The sequence below is a fragment of the Pan troglodytes genome, chromosome 12 (assembly GCF_028858775.2).
Source record: "Pan troglodytes isolate AG18354 chromosome 12, NHGRI_mPanTro3-v2.0_pri, whole genome shotgun sequence".
NCBI classification, from domain to species: Eukaryota; Metazoa; Chordata; class Mammalia; order Primates; family Hominidae; genus Pan; species Pan troglodytes.
The window spans coordinates 53,286,415-53,306,053 of NC_072410.2; the positions used below are offsets into that span (position 1 = coordinate 53,286,415).

At 44.9% G+C, this 19,639-nt stretch overlaps 1 protein-coding gene and 2 long non-coding RNA genes across 6 annotated transcripts in view; 2 read left to right on the forward strand and 1 right to left on the reverse strand.

The window, feature by feature from the left end:
• Positions 1–929: 929 nt before the first annotated feature.
• LOC107973507 (uncharacterized) lies at positions 930–16,011 on the reverse strand. Its single transcript, XR_010149415.1, has 7 exons — positions 15,933–16,011; positions 13,990–14,138; positions 12,831–12,950; positions 5,653–5,711; positions 2,822–2,956; positions 1,499–1,586; positions 930–1,253 (listed from the first exon to the last, which is right to left on the reverse strand). It is a non-coding gene; the product is annotated as an uncharacterized LOC107973507 (long non-coding RNA).
• LOC134807891 (uncharacterized) lies at positions 6,179–12,159 on the forward strand. Its single transcript, XR_010149416.1, has 3 exons — positions 6,179–6,414; positions 8,160–8,372; positions 11,796–12,159. It is a non-coding gene; the product is annotated as an uncharacterized LOC134807891 (long non-coding RNA).
• A 1,149-nt stretch (positions 16,012–17,160) lies between the features above and the next one.
• The window catches only part of NFU1 (NFU1 iron-sulfur cluster scaffold), a 41,943-nt gene continuing 39,464 nt past the window's right edge, over positions 17,161–19,639 (forward strand). Inside the window, exon 1 of one of the 4 annotated variants that reach the window (XM_054678482.1) lies at positions 17,161–17,308. In XM_054678482.1, the coding sequence (XP_054534457.1) occupies positions 17,169–17,308 (140 nt within the window). In that variant the 5' untranslated portion in view covers positions 17,161–17,168. Of the gene's footprint in view, positions 17,309–17,551; positions 18,001–19,639 lie in introns of those variants that run through there. The other 3 variants (XM_525775.7, XM_054678483.2, XM_016948672.3) reach the window with 3 other exon arrangements.

Below are 19,639 nucleotides of genomic sequence, written 5' to 3' on the forward strand. Positions count from 1 at the left end.
CCAGGGAACGATTCACATTGCATCTTGTTTTATTGTGGCCTCTAAACAGGGCACACCCTTCATAGCCAGAAGAGGTAGCCCTCCAGCTACATATACATATACATAGCTACAAACCCGAGTGACCAGGTGTTCCCAGGTATTCTCTTAGATCTCAAATCTAGGAACACCTGGCTTTGGAGGTAAAAGGGGGAGAAGTACAGTTTGATGAAGGAAATCAAGGTTTTGTTGGTTTTTGGGGTAATCATTAGGTAAAAAATAGTAGAAGAGCGCCAGGCGTGATGGCTCACGCCTGTAATCCCAGCACTTTGGGAGGCCGAGGTGGGCGGATCATGAGGTCAGGAGTTCAAGACCAGCCTAGCCAACATGGTGAAACACTGTCTCTACTCAAAATACAAAAATTAGCCGGGTGTGGTGGCACATGCCTGTAATCCCAGCTGCTCAGGAGGCTGAGGCAGGAGAATGGCTTGAACCTGGGAGGCGGAGGTTGTGGTGAGCCAAAATCACGCCACTGCACTCCAGCCTGGGTGACAGAGCGAGGCTCCATCCTAAAAACAAACAAACAAACAAACTAGTAGAAAAGCTACAAAGCTTGCAGAGAAATTTTGGGAAATACAGAGCAGGAACTTTGTTTTTAAAATGTTTATTCCAGGTCTGGCATAGTGGCTCAGGCCTGTAATCCCAGCACTTTGGGAGGCTGATGCAGGAAGATCACTTGAGGAGTTCCGAGAGCCACCTGTATAACATAGTGAGACCCCTGTCTCTACAAAGATAAAGATAAAAAAATAACTGGGCACTGTGGTGTGCACCTCTAGTCCCAGCTACTTAGGAGGCTGAGGTAGAAGGATCACTTGAGCCCAGGAGTTTGAAGCTGTAGTATACCATGGTCACACCACTGCACTCCAGCCTGGAAGACAGAGCAAGACTGTGTCTTAAATAAATAAAAGTTTTATTCTGGATTATTTAAGAAAGAAGTATTTTTCCCTCTCAATCAACAAACCAAAGACAATGCAGAAGGGGCTGTATGTAATTAGAGTGATAAATGGAAGGTATTATCTTTGTTGTCATTTGCTTAATCCTTTTCTGAGACCTTCACCAACCTCACAGTACAATGTGGCTGTGTCTCTGCTCCCACCTTCTCTGTGGAAAGTCCCATGACTGACATCTCTCTCCATCCATTCCTGGGATCATGTGTGCTTGGAACAGATTCTGTTCTGCTACCATTTACTAATTTGCTTCTTCAACTGCTCTGCTGCCTGCGACCAAATCAGCCCCAGAAGGCTGTTAATAGAACAATTTTAGACAAATTAAATTTAACAGAGCTTAATTGAGCAACGAATGATTCACAAATCAGGCAGCCCCCAGAACCAGAATAGGTTCAGAGCGACTCCAGGACTGTCACATGGTTAGATACGATTTATGGACAGAAAAAGGAAAGTAATCTATAGAAAATAAAAGTGAGGTACAGAAACAGCTCAATTGGTGACAGCTGGGGATTTACCTTATTTGACCTGGTTTGAACATTTGACTGCCTGTGGTTGACTGAAGTTTGGCTCCTGTGACTGGCTGAGACTGCTTGTTAGAAGAGTCTGTTAAGAAATTAAGTTGGGTTACAGTTCACTGTGTCTAGAGAAACCTAACTTAAAATATGCAAGGGGGCAGCTTTAGGCCAAACATAACAATTTCCCCCTTTTGAACAACCTCTCAATCTGAGAGATTAACCAAAACTTTAGGCATTGATATCATTCTGTCACCATCATACATGGAGTTATTTGGTCTCAAATTTCACTGAGAAATAGTAGAATAGTGGGTTTTGTTTTGTTTTTTTGAGATAGAGTCTCGCTATGTCACCCAGGCTGGATGGAGTGCAGCGGCGAGATCTCGGCTCATTGCAAGCTCCGCCTCCTGGGTTCACGCCATTCTCCTGCCTCAGCCTCCTGAGTAGCTGGGACTACAGGCGCCCGCCACCACGCCCGGCTAATTTTTTGTATTTTTAGTAGAGACAGGGTTTCACCGTGTTAACCAGGATAGTCTCGGTCTCCTGACCTAGTGATCCACCCACCTCAGCCTCCCAAAGTGTTGGGATTACAGGCGTGAGCCACGGTGCCTGGCAGAACAGTGGGTTTTGTAAGGTGGGAACAAAGAAACAGAACAATAGAAAGAAACCTGATTGGGTAACATCAGGTTACTTTTTTGTAAGAGTTACAGCATAGGGGGACTTCCTTGTCATGCTGGAATCTCCTGTTTTCAGGAGAAAAAAAGAAACAGGTCTGTTTTGAGGTCTATCTGCCTCCTACAAGTTTCAGTTTGATTACATGGCATTTAGCATGAGTGACTCCATTTTAGTTTGGTCTGATCTGTTGGGGCCTAGTGCAGGAGCTCAGTCCAAAACAATGACCTCCCATAATTTTATTTAACAAGGCCAAGGCACCTATGGTGTAATGTATTCCTACTTCGCCTGTCCAGATGCGGGCTGGTGCAACCTGCTTCAGACCCTGACATCCAATCAGTAGTTAACTGTGCTCCACAGGTTCCACTGGGGTACAGCATGCCCCTCTCCTTTCACTGGCTAGAAAGCAGCAGGACCCTGGGCTCAGGGCTCACACAGTCTTAGATGTTTTAATGAAACAACTTCCTTCTTTTGTGTGTCACCTTTATTTCAAACACTCTCCCTGAGCCTGAGGCAGAGTTCATGGGGGCTGGTCCAGAAGACAGTCTGAGTATCTGGGCTCCTTGACCTTGGATCAAACATATGAATTGACTCTTTCCTCAAGAGAGGAATTCTTCCCCAGGATGAATTCTTTCCCAGAAGAGTTCACCATACCTCAGGTAAATATTTCTTTGTTTCACCTGCCACATCAGTCCAGCAGAAATACTCAAATCCATCTCATTTCTAGGAATAACACAGATTAGTCGGCTGACCTCAGGTGTCACTCCTTGTAGAACATCAGGAACGGGTCTAAAAGTGTTATAGGAGAATAAAGCAACAGCATCGTTGTAACTACCTATGTGACAAGCTCAGTTCAAGGCACTTTGAATGCATTTTCTCTAATCACTCAACCATTTTCAGTAGGTATTGTTCCCTGCATTTTACAGATTAGGAAACTTAGGCTCATCCATTCAACAAGTTTTTTTTTGTTTTTTTTTGTGAGACGGAGTCTTGCTCTGTCGCTCAGGCTGGAGTGCAGTAACACGATCTCTGCTCACTGCAACCTCTGCCTCCCGGGTTCAAGCATTCTCCTGCTTCAGCCTCCTGAGTAGCTGGGACGACAGGTGTGTGCCACCACGCCTGGCTAATTTTTTGTATTTTTAGTAGAGACAGGGTTTCACCATGTTAGCCAGGATGGTCTCGATCTCCTGACCTCGTGATCCACCCTCCTCGGCCTCCCAAAGTGCTGGAATTACAGGTGTAAGCCACCACGCCGGGCCTCAAGAAGTATTTATGGAGCACTTACTGAATGACAGGTGCTGTTCTAGGCATCTGAGATACATCAGTTATCAATATAAGCAAATATCTCTACCTTTGTGGGGCATACATTCTAGACAGGGGAAACTGATGGGAAAATAATTAGCATAATAATGAAATAAAATATATTTATTAGAAGATGATTAGTTCTACAGAACTTCAGAGAGGTTTCAATTTAGCAAGCATATCTTGAGTATCTCTTAAATGCCAGGCACTAGGAATAAAATCAAGAAGATAAAGGTGGCATGCCTATATGGTGCTTACAGTCAAGTGATGCCATAGAGTAAGGGGCAGAACTAGTAGTTAATGTCACTGCTGACATCCATGTTGGGAAAGATAACCAGAATGAGTGACTGAGGCAAGTATCTCAGTCAATTGAGGTTTATTAAGCCAGCTTCAGGGAGTGTCAGGGAAAAAAACGTGAGCCACAGATGTATCTGTGGCTGTTTTTCCAAAGAGGTTTTCAGGAGGTTTAGTATGTATACTTTTCCTTAAAGGGGAGGAAGGCACGTGGGAAGATGGGCAGGTAGGTGTAAAGGTGAATGGTTACATTCTTAGGAGACTTTAGTTAGTGCCCAGTAAATCTACATTTTTACATAAGATGAATGTCTGAAGAAAAAAGGGATTAAAGGAAGAATCAATTATGCAAACATCTTTGGGTAGCTGGAGGAATGACTGATCTCATTTGTCTTTGTTCTACACCTGGGAAGATAAGCTTGTAATCAACATTATCAGTGTGGAATGGAACAGACTTTAGTTTTAGGAGCGAGATACACTGGAAACCTAAAGTTACAACTGGCATGTCCTTGTTTATGGGAGGCTGGCAAAGAATTTACTTATGCATGATCTCTGGGGAAGTTATTCAGAGATGCCTGAGGCCTTTTACCTTTCCAAGCGGGTCTGGCTAACGCGTAATGCTAGTGACAGCTATTCATTTGCAAGAGGGGGTTGCATAACTCAGCCTCTTTGGAATAAGGAGTGGAAGTCCTGAAATTTTTTAAATCTTCTGTCACATGTCCTCGTTCTTCAAAATCTTTCAGAGAAAAAACACTGTAGAAGACACGAGTTTGTGGTTGTAAGTTTCATCTGATTCCAAGTCACTAGGAAGCCTCATTCCTAGGGGGTCATGTCCTACGGAGATGGGGGAGAAACTAAAGAAGCAATGCCAAATAACAGCAACAAAGGGAAAGTAATCCTGGAACCTGATTCAGGCTACGTAATTGTCTCCTCAATTAAGGCAATTCTTTGGGCAATCATCTCCCTAACTCTTTTAGTTGTACATTGACACATTATAATGTCTGAAGCAGTCTATAGACTAGTTTTTCTAGAGTCTCTGAAGCATCTTCAGATTGCAGTGGCAATCTGACGGATTTTCCTGGATTGTGACTTGAATCAGGTGTTTAAGTGAACCCTTTGCATAGTTCATATTCAATAGGCACAAAGATTGTTTATATATAAATTGCTGTTATTTCTCCCAAAGTTTAAGTTCTCTGGCTTCTGCTTGTAGAGCTTTAAGAAAAGCATAGTTTTAATTTCTCATGATTCATCAGAGGCATGTGAACCAGAGCAACTCCATCGTGAGTAGGGGCTGGGTAAAATAAGGCTGAGACCTACTGGGCTGCATTCCCAGGCATTCTAAGTCACAGGACGAGATAGGATCTCAGCACAAGATACAGGTCATAAAGACCTTGATGATAAAACAACTTGCAGTAAAGAAGCCGGCCAAAACCCACCAAAACCGAGATGGCGACAAGAGAGACCTCTGGTCATCCTCTCTGCTACACTTCCGCCAGCACCATGACAGTTTACAAATATCATGGCAATGTCAGGAAGTTACCCTATATAGTATAAAAAGGAGAGGCATGAAGAATCCACCCCTTGTTTAGCATATCATCAATAAATAACTATAAAATTGACAACCAGCAGCCCTTGGGGCTGCTCTGTCTATGAAGTAGCCATTCTTTTATTCCTCTACTTCTTTTTTTATTATATTATATTATTATTATCATACTTTAAGTTTTAGGGTACATGTGCACAACGTGCAGGTTTGTTACATATGTATACATGTGCCATGTTGGTGTGCTGCACCCATTAACCCGTCATTTAGCATTAGGTATATTGCCTAATGCTATCCTTCCCCCCTTATTCCCCTACTTTCTTAATAAACTTGCTTCACTTTACGGACTCACCCTGGATTCTTTCGTATGCAAGATCCAAGAACTCTGTCTTAGGGTCTGGATCGGGAGCCCTTTCCAGTAACAATTCCAAATCAAGAAAATGGAAGAAAAAGTTGAAAATGTTAGTTTGGAGACTTGCAGCCAGGAAATAAGTCTGAATCCAGTCCAAATTATAGGCAAATAATAAAAACTCAAAAACAATGAATAAGGCTAGAATCTAATAACAGGTGTCAGGCCTCGGAGCCCAAGCTAAGCCATCATATCCCCTATGACCTGCATGTATACATCCAGATGGCCTGAAGTAACTGAAGAATCACAAAAGAAGTGAAAATGGCCTGTTCCTGCCTTAACTGATGACATTACCTTGTGAAATTCCTTCTCCTGGCTCATCCTAGCTCAAAAGCTTTCCCACTGAGCACCTTGTGTCCCCCACCCCTGCCAGCCAGAGAACAACCCCCTTTGACTGTAATTTTCCTTTACCTTCCCAAATCCTATAAAACAGTCCCACCCCATCTCCCTTTGCTGACTCTCTTTTCAGACTCAGCCCGCCTGCACCCAGGTGAAATAAACAGCCTTGTTGCTCACACAAAACCCGTTTGGTGGTCTCTTCACATGGACGCGAATGAAATTTGGTGCTGTGACTCGGATCGGGGGACCTCCCTTGGGAGATAAATCCCATGTCCTCCTGCTCTTTGCTCTGTGAGAAGGATCCACTTATGACCTCAGGTCCTCAGACCAACCAGCCCACAGAACATCTCACCAATTTTAAATCGGGTAAGCGGCCTCTTTTTACTCTCTTCTCCAACCTCTCTCACTATCCCTCAACCTCTTTCTCCTTCAGTCTTTCCCTTCTCTTAATTTCAGTTCCTTCAATCACACTTTGGTCTCTCCCTTCTCTTAATTTCAGTGCCTCTCCTTTTCTGGTAGAGACAGGAGATGCGTTTTATCCGTGAACCCAAAACTCCGGCGCTGGTCAGAGACTCGGGAAGACAGTCTTCCCTTGGTGTTTAATCATGTGGGGTTGCCTGCTTGATTATTCACCCACGTTTCAGAGGTGTCTGACCACACAGGGATGCCTGCCTTGGTCCTTCAGCCTTAGCGGCAAGCACCGCTTTTCTGGGGGGCAAGCACCCCCCACACCCCTTCTCTCCATGTCTCTATCCCTTTTCCACTTTCCTGGAGGGCAAGCACCCCCCACCTCTTCTCTCCGTGTCTTTACCCCTTTTCCACTTTTCTAGGGGGCAAGCACCCCCCCACTCCTTCTCTGTCTCTACCCCTTTTCCACTTTCCTGGGGGGCAAGCACCTCCCACCCCTTTTCTGCTTTCCTAAGGGCAAGCGCCCCCCACCCCTTCTCTCCATGTCCCTATCCTCTCTTTTCTCTGGACTTGCCTCCTTCACTATAGGCAACCTTCCACACTCCATTCCTCCTTCTTCTCCCTTAGCCTGTGTTCTCAAGAACTTCAAACCTCTTCAACTCACACCTGACCTAAAACCTAAATGCCTTATTTTCTTCTGCAACACCGCTTGACCCCAATACAAACTTGACAGTGGTTCCAAATAACCAGAAAACAGCACTTTTGATTTTTCCATCCTACAAGATCTAAATAATTCTTGTCATAAAATGGGCAAACGGTCTGAGGTGCCTGACATCCAGGCATTCTTTTACACATCGGTCCCTCCCTAGTCTCTGTTTCCAATGCAACTCGTCCCAAATCTTGCTTCTTTCCCTCCCGCCTGTCCCCTCAGTCCTAACCCCAAGCGTCAATGAGTCTTTCCAATCTTCCTTTTCTACAGACCCATCTGACCTCTCCCCTCCTCCCCAGGCTGCTCCTCGCCAGGCTGAGCTAGGTCCCAATTCTTCCTCAGCCTCCACTCCCCCACCCTGTAATCCTTTTATCACCTCCTCTCCTCACACCCAGTCCAGCTTACAGTTTTGTTCTGCAACTAGCCCTCCCCAACCTGCCCAGAAATTTCCTCTTAGAAAGGTGGCTGGAGCTAAAGGCATAGTCAAGGTTAATGCTCCTTTCCTTTATCTGACCTTTCCCAAATCGGTTAGTGTTTAGGCTCTTTTTCATCAAATATAAAAACCCAGCCCAGTTCATGGCCTGTTTGGCAGCAACCCTTAGACTCTTTACAGCCCTAGACACTGAAGGGTCAGAAGGCCGTTTCATTCTAAATATGCATTTTATCACCCAGTCAGCTCCTGTCATTAGAAATAAAGCTCCAAGAATTAAATTCCGGCCCTCAAACCCCAAAACAGGACTTAATTAACCTCACCTTCAAGGTGTACAATAATAGAGTAGAGGCAGCCAAGTAGCAATGTATTTCTGAGTTGCAATTCCTTGCCTCCACTGTGAGAGACACCCCAGCCACATCTCCAGCACACAAAAACTTCAAAATGCCTGAACCGCAGCAGCCACGTGTTCCTCCAGGACCTCCTCCCCCAGGAGCTTGCTACAAGTGCTGGAAATCTGGCCACTGGGCCAAGGAACGCCCACAGCCCGTTATTCCTCCTTAGCCATGTCCCATCTGTGTGGGACCCCACTGAAAATCGGACTCTTCAACTCACCTGGCAGCCACTCCCAGAGCCCCTGGAACTCTGGCCCAAGGCTCTCTGGCTCCTTCCCAGATCTTCTCGGCTTAGCGGCTGAAGACTGATGCTGCCCGATCACCTTGGAAGCCCCCTAGACCATCATGGATGCCAAGCTTCGGGTAACTCTCACAGTGGAGGGTAAGTCCATCCCCTTCTTAATCAACATGGAGGCTACCCACTCCACATTACCTTCTTTTCATGGGCCTATTTCCCTTGCCCCCATAACTGTTGTGGGTATTGATGGCCAGGCTTCTAAACCTCTTAAAACTCCCCAACTCTGGTGCCAACTTGGACAACATTCTTTTATGCACTCTTTTTTAGTTATCCCCACCTGCCCAGTTCCCTTATTAGGCTGAGACATTTTAACTAAATTATCTGCTTCCCTGACTATTTCTAGGCTACAGCCATACCTCATTGCCGCCTTTTCCCCCAGTTCAAAGCCTCCTTCATGTCTTCCTTTCGTATCTCCCCACCTTAACCCACAATTATAGGATACCTCTCTACTCCCTCCGTGGCAACCGATCTCAAGCCCTTACCATCCCATTAAAACCTAATCACCCTTACCCCGCTCAACGCCAATATCCCATCCCATAGCACACTTTAAAAGGATTAAAGCCTGTTATCACTTGCCTGTTACAGCATGGCCTTTTAAAGCCTATAAACTCTCCTTACAATTCCCCCATTTTACCTGTCCAAAAACCGGACAAGCCTTACAGGTTAGTTCAGGAGGCACACTTTATCAACCAAATTGTTTTGCCTATCCACCCTGTAGTGCCCAACCCTTACACTCTTTTGTCCTCAATACCTTCCTCCACAACTCTCTATTCTGTTCTTGATCTTAAAGATGCTTTTTTCACTATTCCCCTGCAACCCTTGTCCCAGCCTCTCTTTGCTTTTACCTAGACTGATCCTGACACCCATCAGTCCCAGCAGCTTACCTGGGCTGTACTGCCACAAGGCTCCAGGGACAGCCCTCATTACTTCAGCCAAGCTCTTTCTCATGATTTACTTTCTTTCCATCCCTCTGCTGCTCACCTTATTCAATATATTGATGACCTTCTACTTTGTAGTCCCTCCTTTGAATCTTCTCAACAAGACATCCTTCTGCTCTTTCAACATTTATTCTCCAAAGGATATCGGGTATCCTTCTCCAAAGCTCAAATTTCTTCTCCATCCGTTACCTACCTTGGCATAATTCTTTATAAAAACACACATGCTCTCCCTGCTGATCGTGTCCAACTGATCTCTCGAACCCTAACACCTTCTACAAAACCACAATTCCTTTCCTTCCTAGGCATGATTGGATACTTCCGCCTTTGGATACCTGGTTTTGCCATCCTAACAAAACCATTATATAAACTCACAAAAGGAAACCTAGCTGACCCCATAAATCCTAAATCCTTTCCCCACTCCTCTTTTCATTCCTTGAAGATAGCTTTAGAGACTGCCCCCACGTTAGCTCTCCCTGACTCATCCCAACCCTTTTCATTACACACAGCCAAAGTGCAGGGCTGTGCAGTTGGAATTCTTACACAAGGACCAGGGCCATGCCCTATAGCCTCTTTGTCCAAACAACTTGACCTTACTGTTTTAGGCTGGCCATCATGTCTGTGTGCAGTGGCTGCCACCGCCCTAATACTTTAAGAGGCCCTCAAAATCACAAACTATGCTCAACTCACTCTCTACAGTTCTCATAACTTCCAAAATCTATTTTCTTCCTCACACCTGATGCATATACTTTGTGCTGCACTACACTACCTCTCAGCAAGCCAAACTCATTGCCTTAACTCAAGTCCTCACCCTTGCAAAGGAATTATGTGTCAATATTTATACTGACTCTAAATATGCCTTCCATATCCTGCACCACCATGCTGTTACATGAGCTGAAAGAGATTTCCTCACTATGCAAAGGTCCTCCATTATTAATGCCTCTTTAACAAAAACTCTTCTCAAAGCCGCTTTACTTCCAAAGGAGGCTGGAGTCATTCACTGCAAGGGCCATCAAAAGGCATCAGATCCCATTGCTCAGGACAAGGCTTATGTTGATAAGGTAGCTTAAAAAGCAGCCATCAAAAGGCATCAGATCCCATTGCTCAGGATGATGCTTATGCTGATAAGGTAGCTAAAAAAGCAGCTAGCGTTCCAACTTCTATCCCTCACGGCAGTTTTTCTCCTTCTCATCTGGCCACTCCCACCTACTCCCCAACTGAAACTTCCACCTATCAATCTTTTCCCACACAAGGCAAATGGTTCTTGGACCAAGGGTCTCCTTCCAGCCTCACAGGCCCATTCTATTCTGTCGTCATTTCATAACCTCTTCCATGTAGGTTACAAGCCGCTAGCCCATCTCTTAGAACCTCTCATTTCCTTTCCATCGTAGAAATCTGTCCTCAAGGAAATCACTTCTCAGTGTTCCATCTGCTATTCTACTACTCTTCAGGGATTACTCAGGCCTACATATCAAGCTCGGGGCCACCCAGGACTGGAAAATTGACTTTACTCACATGCCTCAGTGAGCAAACTAAAATACCTCTTGGTCTGGGTAGACACTTTCACTGGGTGGGTAGAGGCCTTTCCCACAGGGTCTGAGAAGGCCACCACAGTCATTTCTTCCCTTCTGTCAGACATAATTCCTCGGTTTGGCCTTCTCACCTCTATGCAGTACGATAACAGACTGGCCTTTATTAGTCAAATCACCCAAGCAGTTTTTCAGGCTCTTGGTATTCAGTGAAATCTTTATATCCCTTACCGTCCTCAGTCTTCAGGAAGGGTAGAATGGACTAATGGTCTTTTAAAAACACAACTCACCAAGCTCAGCCACCAACTTAAAAAGGACTGGACAATACTTTTATCACTTGCCTTTCTCAGAATTTGGGCCTGTCCTTGGAATGCTACAGGGTACAGCCCATTTGAGCTCCTGTATAGACATTCCTTTTTATTAGGCCCCAGTCTCATTCCAGACACCACACCAACTTGGACTGTACCCCAAAAAACTTGTCATCCCTACTATCTTCTGTCTGGTCATACTCATATTCACCATTCTCAACTACACATAAATGCCCTGCTCTTGTTTACAGTGCCGGTTTACACTGTTTCTCCAAGCCATCACAGCTGATATCTCCTGGTGCTATCTCCAAACCGCCACTCTTAACTCCTTCTTAAAGTAAATAAATAATCTTTGCTGGCAGGGCTATGCTGAACCTCCTTGGGCACTCTCTAATTAGATGTACTGGGTCCTCCCAATTCTTAGTCCTTTAATACCTGTTTTTCTCCTTCTCTTATTCCTTTTAGTTTTTTAATTCATGCAAAACCATATCCAGGCCATCACCAATACTTCTATACAACAAATGTTTCTTCTAACAACCCCACAATATCACTCCTTACCACAAAATCTTCCTTCAGCTTAATCTCTCCCACTCTAGATTCCCACTCTGCCCCTAATCCCGCTTGAAGCAGCCCTGAGAAACATCGCCCATTATCTCTCCATACCACCCCCAAAAATTTTCACCGCCCCAACACTTTACCACTATTTTGTTTTATTTTTCTTATTAATATAAAAAGACAGGAATGTCAGACCTCTGAGCCCAAGCTAAGCCATCATATCCCCTGTGACCTGTACATACATCCAGATGGCCTGAAGTAACTGAAGAATCACAAAAGAAGTGAAAATGGCCTGTTCCTGCCTTAACTGATGACATTACCTTGTGAAATTCCTTCTCCTGGCTCATCCTGGATCAAAAGCTCCCACACTGAGCACCTTGTGACCCCTACCCCTGCCAACTAGAAAACAACCCCCTTTGACTGTAATTTTCCTTTACCTACCCAAATCCTATAAAACGGCCCCACCCCTATCTCCCTTTGCTGACTCTCTTTTCAGACTCAGCCCATCTGCACCCAGGTGAAATAAACAGCCCTGTTGCTCACACAAAACCTGTTGGGTGGTCTCTTCACATGGACGCGAGTGAAACAGGTACACTATAGTTTTCTTCTGAAACATAATTTTTCTTTTTCCAGTTTCCCATTTTTATCAAGGATAAATCATAGTAGAACCAATTTATTTACAAAATAAGTTTTAGTCTTATTGTACTTGGCCTGATTATTTGCATACAATGCTGTAAGCGTAGTGATTGACCATATAGGCTCCTTTTAAATTGGCTTTGTGGGAACCATTTCATAAGGAATAGCAGATTTGACTTTTTAAAAGCCTCTTGAGGTTATCCAAGCCAAGGATTTATGTATGCCTGTAGATACCTGTATGAATTGGGGGTGAATTCCACTTTTCTTGAGGTTCCAAAGTAACTTGAGTTTCCTGGGCCTGTCAGAAAGTGACAGTCTTTACTTATTACAGGTCAGGAACTTTGTAAAAGAATTGGATAGACATGGTACCAGGCCAGTCTTTCCAAAGGGCTTTTTATTGGCTCTATAAAGTCAATGTCAATTCCTCAAAGCAGTCAGAGTACATCTGAAAAAAATGCTATTCCAGTCAAAGCCTTGATAAAATAACCAGTGTCTCAAATTTTGTCCTGTTACAAAAGAAAACAGATTCTTACTGAATTTATGCAAATAACTATACTGCTATATATTAAGAATACTCACAAATAGGCCGGGTGTGGTGTCTCACACCTGTAATCCCAACACTTTGGGAGACTGAGGCAGGAGGACTGCTTGAGCTCAGGAGTTTGAGAGCAGCCTGGGCAACATAGTGAGACCCTGTCTCTGCAAAAAATAAACAAAATTAGCTGAGTGTGGTGTTGGGCACCTGTAGTCACAGTTACTTGCTTGGGAGGCTGAGGTGGAAGGATCAGTTTAGCCTGGGAAGTTGAGGCTGCAGTGAGCTGAGACTTCACCACTGTAGTCCTGCCTGGGCAACAGAGTGAGATCTTGTCTCAAAAAAAAAAAAAAAAAAAAAAAAAGAATCTCACAAATAGTTTCCAAATTCTGGAGAAATTTAGAGAGAAAGAATATGCTTCAAATTTTGATCAGAAAGGTATATTTTACCCAACTTGTTGTAAGCTATAAATAGCTCAACAGAAAAAAGTTTTCTTGACTCTGAAAAAACAAAACAAAAATTATCAGCAATGTTTCAAACAAAAAAAAGTCATTAAAAATTACTTCACACACATACAAAAATTACTTTAATATTCTATTGGTTTAGTCCCATTAATTAACTCTTGTTCTTTTTGATGTTGGGTTAGCAATCCTCATGAATACATCAGCTTTTTAATTAGAGTCCTGGAAAGCATTTTCATAGTCCAATGCTATGATCTCCAAAGTTATCAGAAACTTGTATTCAAGAGTACTTGTTAGAGTCCTTTCCATGAATTTCCTTAAAGAAGAAAATTTTGGACTGCAGCTGATTATAAACTACTTTTGGAGAAGAATCAAAATAAAACAACAATTGTCTGTGGATGACAAAACTCTTAGAACAGCCATGGTTAACCTAATGCTAGATGACGAGTTAGTAGGTGCAGCGCACCAGCATGGCACATGTATACATATGTAACTAACCTGCACATTGTGCAAATGTACCCTAAAACTTAAGGTATAAAAAAAAAAAAAAGAACAGCCATGGTTAAAGACACAATTGACAAGGAAATTTGGTTATTTATGTGGCACACAACGATGTAACATAATAATCATAATTATTACTGATGTCATATACTAAGACATACCAGAATTACAGGAATCTCACACAATTTTGAAACACACATTAATAACTCATTCATATAAATATAACTCGAAGAAAGTTAAATACCATTTCACATTTGACAATGCTTCCTGTCCCCCACATAGCATTCTATTCCCTTAGTGCCTTTGTTGATTTACAAATCTTCTCCAGGAGCTCCCTGAGACCAGGAGTTGTTTTGTTCATCTTAATATTACTCCACACAGGATTTTGATCATCTGTAACAGGAAACCTAATTAAACAGTACTGCAAGCAAATATTGACCTAAAAGAAAGAAGCTGAGGCAAAATTAATATAGAGAATTTATTTGGGCCAAGGTTGAGGACTGTAGCCCTGGCCATAGTTCCAGGTTGCCTTGGAGAGTGCTCTGGGAAAAAAGGAGAGGCTCAACTTTTTAAAGAAAAAGAGACAAATCAGGGGAGGGGAACAATTACAAAAGTTGCTCATCAGGTATTCTCATTTGACTTTTTTTTTTTCTTGAGACAGGGTCTCATGCTGTCACCCAGGCTGGAGTGCAGTGGTGCAATCACGGCTCATTGCAGCCTCAACTTCCCAGGCTCAGGTGATTCTCCCATCTCAGCCTCCCAAATAGCTGGCACTACAGGCATATGCCATGACGTCTGGCTAATTTTTTGTGGAGACAGGGTTTGTTTGTAGAGACTCCCAAGTGCTGGGATTAGAGGCGTGAGCCACAGCACCCGGCCCTGACACTTTTTTTTTTTTTAGGCTAGTCAATGGGCCTCATAATTTAAAGGGGCTCACCTTCCTCAGATAACGTGTTTTTATTCTGCCAGGGTTAGTGGCTCATGCTTGTAAACCCTCCATGTTTCCCAGCATGGTCTCAAACTCCTGGGCTCAAGCAATTTGCCCACCTTGGCCTCCCAGAGTGTTGGGATTACAGGTGTGAGCCACCACGCTCAGCAGGTATTCTCATTGGTTTACAGAAATAACATTGTTAGTGACTGGCTATGCACTGTTGAACTATAGGGTATATGGCATGTTAACGGCTTCTTGAAGTTAGTCTAGTGCATACATAGCAAGTGACTTCAAGAAGTTGTTACTTAGCTCAAGGGCGAATGAGATATTACTGCTGCTACATTTTAAATGCCTCTCTGGGTCTGATACTTTTTCTAGTGCAGGCTTATGGCGCAGGACTGGCGGGCAGCTCTGCTCACGGCCCTGGCATGGGATCCACTAGGCGAAGCCAGCTGGGCTCCTGAGTCGGGTGGGGACTTGGAGAACTTTTATGTCTAGCCAGAGGATTGTATATGTATCAATCAGCACTCTGTGTCTAGCTCGGGGTTTATGGATGCACCAATCAGCACTCTGTATCTAGCTAATCTGGTGGGAACTTGGAGAACTTTTATGTCTAGCTAAAGGATTGTAAATACACCAATCAGCACCCTGTGTCTAGCTCAAGGTTTGTAAATGCACCAATTAGTGCTCTGTGTCTAGCTAACCTAGTGGGGACTTGGAGAACTTTTACTCTAGCTAGAGGATTGTAAATACACCAATCAGCACTCTATGTCTAGCTCAGGGATTGTAAACGCACCAATCAGCACCCTGTCAAAACGGACCAATCAGCTCTCTGTAAAACGAACCAATCAGTACTCTGTAAAATGGACCAATCAGCTCTCTGTAAAACGAACCAATCAGTACTCTGTAAAATGGACCAATCAGCTCTCTGTAAAATGGGCCAATCAGCAGGATGTGGGTGGGGTCAGATAAGGGAATAAAAGCAGGGTGCCTGAAGCAGCAATGGCAACCTGCTTGTGTCCCCTTCCATGTTGTGAAAGCTTTGTTCTTTTGCTCTTTGTAATAAATCTTGATGCTGCTCACTCTTTGGGCCCGTGCTGTCTTTATGAACTGTAACACCCATCACAAAGGTCTGCAGCTTCACTCCTGAAGTCAGCGAGACCACGAACCCACCAGAAGAAACAAACTCCGGACACATCTGAACATATGAAGGAACAGACTCTGGACACACCATCTTTAAGAACTGTAACACTCACCACGAGGGTCCATGGCTTCATTCTTGAAGTTAGCGAGACCAAAAACCCACCAATTCCGGACACAGTAGCACAGAGGCTGTGGGTGGTTTGACTAGAGCAGGCCCTAGGAATGGTGGGACACAGAAGCCTTGTTTCAGGGGTTTGAGGAGTGGGAAGTGAAAAACTAGAGACTAAGAGTGCAGACAACTTTTTAAAGCCACTTGGTTCTGAAGGGAAGAAAAGAGTGTGGAAGAGGATTTGGGGCAAGGCAGGATTTTTCTTATAAGGAATCCATCAGAGAGGGAAAAATTGAAGTCTGAGAAGAATGATTGTTCCAAGGTGGAAGAGCCACATTTTATTTTTGATTGAGGGTCAAAAACAGAGCCTTGGACTGCCTTGTGGTCTAGAATGGGTGTGTGTGTGGGGGTGGGTGGGGGGTTGGATAGGGGAAGACCACTAGTAGTTAAAAGCAAGTACACAGCATTGGGAATGAACCAAACTGGTAGGAGGCACAGCCCACTCAGTGTGCGGGCCTGGGCGAGCTGCAGGCCTGAAACCCACCCACCCTCTTAGATGTGTCTGTGGGCCATAGAAATTACTAGGGTTGTCTTGGGTGTGGCCTCAACCTGTTCAACAACAGGTGTGCTGTTTCCATTCTGGAAACCAGTCCTCTGTCTTCCAGAACAGTGATTCTCAAATTTTAGCTGGCATCAGAATCCTGGGAAGGGTTTGTTAAAACACTACTAGGCAGGGTGAGGTAACCTAAGAGCTTTTGGAGGCCCAGGTGAGAGGGATCACTTGAGGCCAGCAGAGTTCAAGAGCAGCCCAGGCAACACAGGGAGACCTCTTCTCTACAAAAATACTACTACTACTACTGCTACTAAAAGCCAGGCACCGTGGCTCACACCTGTAATCCCAGTGCTTTGGGAGGCTGAGGCTGGAGGATGAATCACTTGAGCCCAGGAGTTGGTTTTGGTGAGCTATGATCGCACTCCTGCTCTCCAGCCTGGGCAACAGAGATAGACCCTGTCTCTGGAAAAAGAAAAAAAAAAAAAAAGCAAGTAACGAAAAGATTTCTAGTCCCCACCTATAGAGATTGTGCCTCAGTAAGTACAAAGTGGGGCCCAGGATTTCTAACATGTTCTAACGTGCATTTCTAACGTGTTCTCCTGCTTTTTTTGGCCCCTAGTCCGCACTTTGAGAACCGTTGTCCTAGAGAAAACGGAATACTCCAGGAAGGTTCTGGAAGAATAGGTAATGGGCTTTGGCACTCTGCCCTGGAAACTAGTCAAGTCTCATGTTAATCGGAGAAGGGCAGCACTGTACCAGATACATCCTCTGTGCGGGTTGGTCCAAGATGACCAAGTGGCAGCTGACAAGCACAGCTATGAAGAAGGGTTAGACACAGTTCCACATCAGACCCATGGGAAAAGGGCAGGAGAAATGCGAGAACCTTTTAGAAGGAATGCTCCAGGGAGTCTTTGGGGGCAGTCACTGAGCTGGGCCTGGAGGCTGAGTAGGGTCCTAGAGGAGGGAATGGGTCAGGTTTACGGGCTGGAAACAGCATTCGCAAGGCAGCACCAGCACCAGCTAAAAACCTAGCCAACAGGGAAAACAAAGTACGGAAACACGCATGCGTTCACAGTGCTGCGTGAATTAACCAAGCGTCGGCGCAAACGGGAAAGGGTCCCCGGCCTCTCTTGGTCAGGGTGACGCAGTAGCCTGCAAACCTCGGCGCGTAGGCCACCGCACTTATCCGCAGCAGGACCGCCCGCAGCCGGTAGGGTGGGCTCTTCCCAGTGCCCGCCCAGCTACCGGCCAGCCTGCGGCTGCGCAGATCTTTCGTGGTTCTGTCAGGGAGACCCTTAGGCACTGCGGCTAAGATGGCGGCGACGGCCAGGCGGGGCTGGGGAGCTGCGGCTGTTGCCGCCGGGCTGCGCAGGCGGTAGGTGACGAGCCTGGAGCTCCGAATAGGTGTGCCGCTGGGCTTAGCCAGCGGAGCGGTCGCCGCCTTGCAGACCCTTTCTCGAGGCGGGTGGGTAGTGCATCTGATGGAGCCGGCGGGCCCTCCCTGTCGCCGTAGTTGGGGGTGAGCCCTGAGGCTGTCTGTGCGGGAACTCGGCGCTTCTGTGGCCTAATCCGGGCGGACTCTCTGGAGCTTCCTCTCAGGCTCAGAGACCCAGTTCTTGAGTCTCTGCGGTACGGAAGCTTGTAGGGACTGGCTGTAGAGCCAGAACGGAGGAGCTGTTTTAAAATCGTGTGCCTCTCCCGCCCCCAGGCCCTCTACCGGGTGCATTCCCTCCTCTTCTAAACACAGAATCAGAATGTCACACAGAAGGGAAGAAAATACCTTGTCTCGTTTCCTCATTTTCCCAGTAAGGCCCTGAAAGAGGAGGTGACATGTCCAAGGTTACACAGTTTCTAAGTGATGGAATTCCGACGAGAACCCGGACCCCTAGATTCCCTGCACCCACCACCATTAAGCCCACTCTGTTCCCTTGTTTTTCCCGCTTCCCTGAGACGTATCTTTGAGTTTCACCTTTCAAAGACTTCTGTGAACATTGCTAAGAGGACATTTATGTAGGTGTACCTTAATTTTACGTCTGGAGAAAATGGCCTACGGAGAGTTTGCCCTCTTGAGTATTAGACATTGTAGTGTTAATGGTGCTCTTGAAGTTTAAATGTATATCCTAAAAAGATTTAAGTTGGTAGAATTTTTTGTTAGTTACTTCCTGTGTTTGAGTAGATGTCTTCCTTGAATAATGTAATCCACTCTTACTTTAAAAAAACAAGACTTTAAACCTGTATGTTGGAATGTGCTTCCTCTTTATTCAATCTGCTGCCTTTTCCCTGGGCTGAAGGGACGAGAATATTATTCTTCTAGTGTATTTCCAAATTCCAGAGTATTCACAGATTTAGATACTGAGCTATAGAAAAAGGCATTTTTACCCCAAACCTTGAACTTCACTCAATTAGTAATTATTGAGCACCAATTAAATAATGGTAGCAGCTGCCATTTATTGAGCACTTACTGCATGGCCTGGCACTGGTTTAAGCACTTTACATGGATTCTCTGGATTATTTATGAGGTAGCTGTGAAACTAATCTCATTGTAGAGATGAAGAAGTGAGGCCATTGTGCTAGCAGCTAGAAATGAAGATAGTTTCTCCCCTTAATGAGTATGCAATCTAGCAAGAAAAATATATTAACAAATAATGACAGTCATGAGTGCTGTAATAGATTCATGTAATTTAAACTGGTGTGCCGGGCGCGGTGGCTCACGCCTGTAATCCCAGCACTTTGAGAGGCCAAGCTGGGCAGATTGGCTGAGGTCAGGAGTTCGAGACCAGTCTGGCCAACATGGTGAAACTAAAAAAAGAAAAAAAAGCCGGGCGTGGTGGTGTGTGCCTGTAATCCCAGCGAGTTGGGAGGCTGAGGCAGGGGAATTGCTTGAACCAGGGAGGTGGAGGTTGCAGTGAGCCAAGATCATGCCACTGCACTTCAGCCTGGGTGACAGTGTGAGAAAAGCGAGATTATTTCCATCTCAAAATAAAGTGGTGACAGCTCTTACTGTGATCAACACTGGAGCTAGTGTGGGGAGTGGCAGTCAGGACTTCACAGATTATTTGATTCCCATTCAGTGTTGATTCCATTGTTCTCTTGAATCCTCGGTGCCAATCCTTTTATCTCTCCAATAGCATCTAAGAAACTCTATGGGTTACAGTCCC